The sequence below is a fragment of the Fonticula alba genome (genome assembly GCF_000388065.1).
Source record: "Fonticula alba strain ATCC 38817 unplaced genomic scaffold supercont2.18, whole genome shotgun sequence".
Lineage (NCBI taxonomy): Eukaryota > Rotosphaerida > Fonticulaceae > Fonticula > Fonticula alba.
Window position 1 is genome coordinate 89,635 of NW_009242988.1, and position 1,409 is coordinate 91,043.

The window sequence follows — 1,409 nt, forward strand, 5'->3', positions numbered from 1 at the left end:
GCTCGGGCTTCCGCTCCTCCCGGGGTGTCGGCGACCCCCCTCCGCCCCCTCCTCCCCCTCGCCCCCCCGCCCTTGCCCCGCCACGTGCCAGGTTCAACACCGGCGCCAGCGACCTGGTCCGGGCCAAGTACCGGGTGGACCGGCAAATTTGGTGTCGCTTCTGCGGCGTGTCGGTGGCCAACAACCGGGCCCAGCGGCAGGCGCACGAATCCAGCAAGACGCACCAGCGCAATCGCGAGCGCTTCATCGCCGACATCGGCCGGGAGCGGGATGCCGGCGAGCGTGAGGCCCGGTCGCTGGACCGGGAGCTGGCCCAGATGCGGCAGAATGCCCTCGGCCAGCTGGCCAGCGACCGGGGCGCGGCCGCCGCGCAGGCGGTCTCGCACGGCCTGCGAGCGCAGCGCGCGGCGGCCGTCATGGCCGGCGCGCGCGACGACCCCGCCGCCCCCTCGTCGGCGTACCATGCGTCCATCTATGGCGGGCAGCGGGCCGACGCCGGCGGCCCGCCGGCCGAGGGGCCGGGCTACGCGGACTTCTGGCAGCTGGCGCCGCCGTCGGCCGAGGAGCACGAGCCCCACCAGCCGGGCGAGCCCAGCGGCGACGAGCTGCCGCCCATGCCGGAGGGCGAGGATGCCGGGCCGGGCCCGGCCGCCGGGGCCCCGGTCGACTCGAACACCGGGATTGGCGCCTGGCAGGTGGTCGAGGACCCGGAGGAGCTGGCCAGCGCCTTCGGGTCGGACCGGCGGCGGCCAGGCCGTGGCCCTGGCCCCGGGGCCGCCATCCACAGCGACGAGGACGCCAGCGACCCGGAGCAGCCGGCCGACGATGAGGGCGGCCTGTCGGCGGCCACGGCCCGGGGGTTCCGCTTCGAGGACCGGAGCCTGGCCAGGCCGGCGGCCGGCCCCGGGCGCGCCCAGCGCACGGCCGACCTGGAGGATGACATTGAGGCGGCCCTGCGGCAGGTGGCGGCCACGGCGGCGGCCGGGCGCGCGGCCTCGGCCGGGCTCCTGGCCCCGGCCGTGGTTTCGGCCCCTGCCGCCGCCCCGGGGCCCGGCGCCGGGGACGCCGGCGCCGCGCCGGCCAGCCGCTCGGGCGGCCTCTTCCGGAAACGCAAGGGGGCCTCGTCCATCGGGGCGAGCGACTCGAAGCGCGGCAAGTTCTAGCCCGGCGCGCATGGTGCAATATGTACTTTCTCCCGTGCATCATCTGGCCCGTCACATGGCGCGAGCGGGGGTGTCCCACCCGCTGGGAGGGGGGGGGGCGCGCGCGCGTGGGGGATGTGTCCTTTTTTGTTGGTGTTTCTATTTTTCTTTCCAAGGGAGGGGGGGGGCCCGGTCCCACGCGACTGGCGGGCAATTTCAGCGGCGCAGCCGCCGGACGGAAGAGAGGCCCGGGGGGCGGCCTTTGGG

At 76.5% G+C, this 1,409-nt stretch overlaps 1 protein-coding gene across 1 annotated transcript in view; it reads left to right on the plus strand.

The window, feature by feature from the left end:
* The window catches only part of H696_06094 (hypothetical protein), a gene marked incomplete at both ends in the record, with an annotated part of 2,421 nt that extends 1,258 nt beyond the window's left edge, over nucleotides 1-1,163 (plus strand). The window contains one exon of the mRNA XM_009499856.1: nucleotides 92-1,163. Coding sequence (XP_009498131.1) covers nucleotides 92-1,163 — 1,072 coding nt within the window. The remainder of the gene's footprint in view (nucleotides 1-91) is intronic.
* Nucleotides 1,164-1,409: the final 246 nt, after the last annotated feature.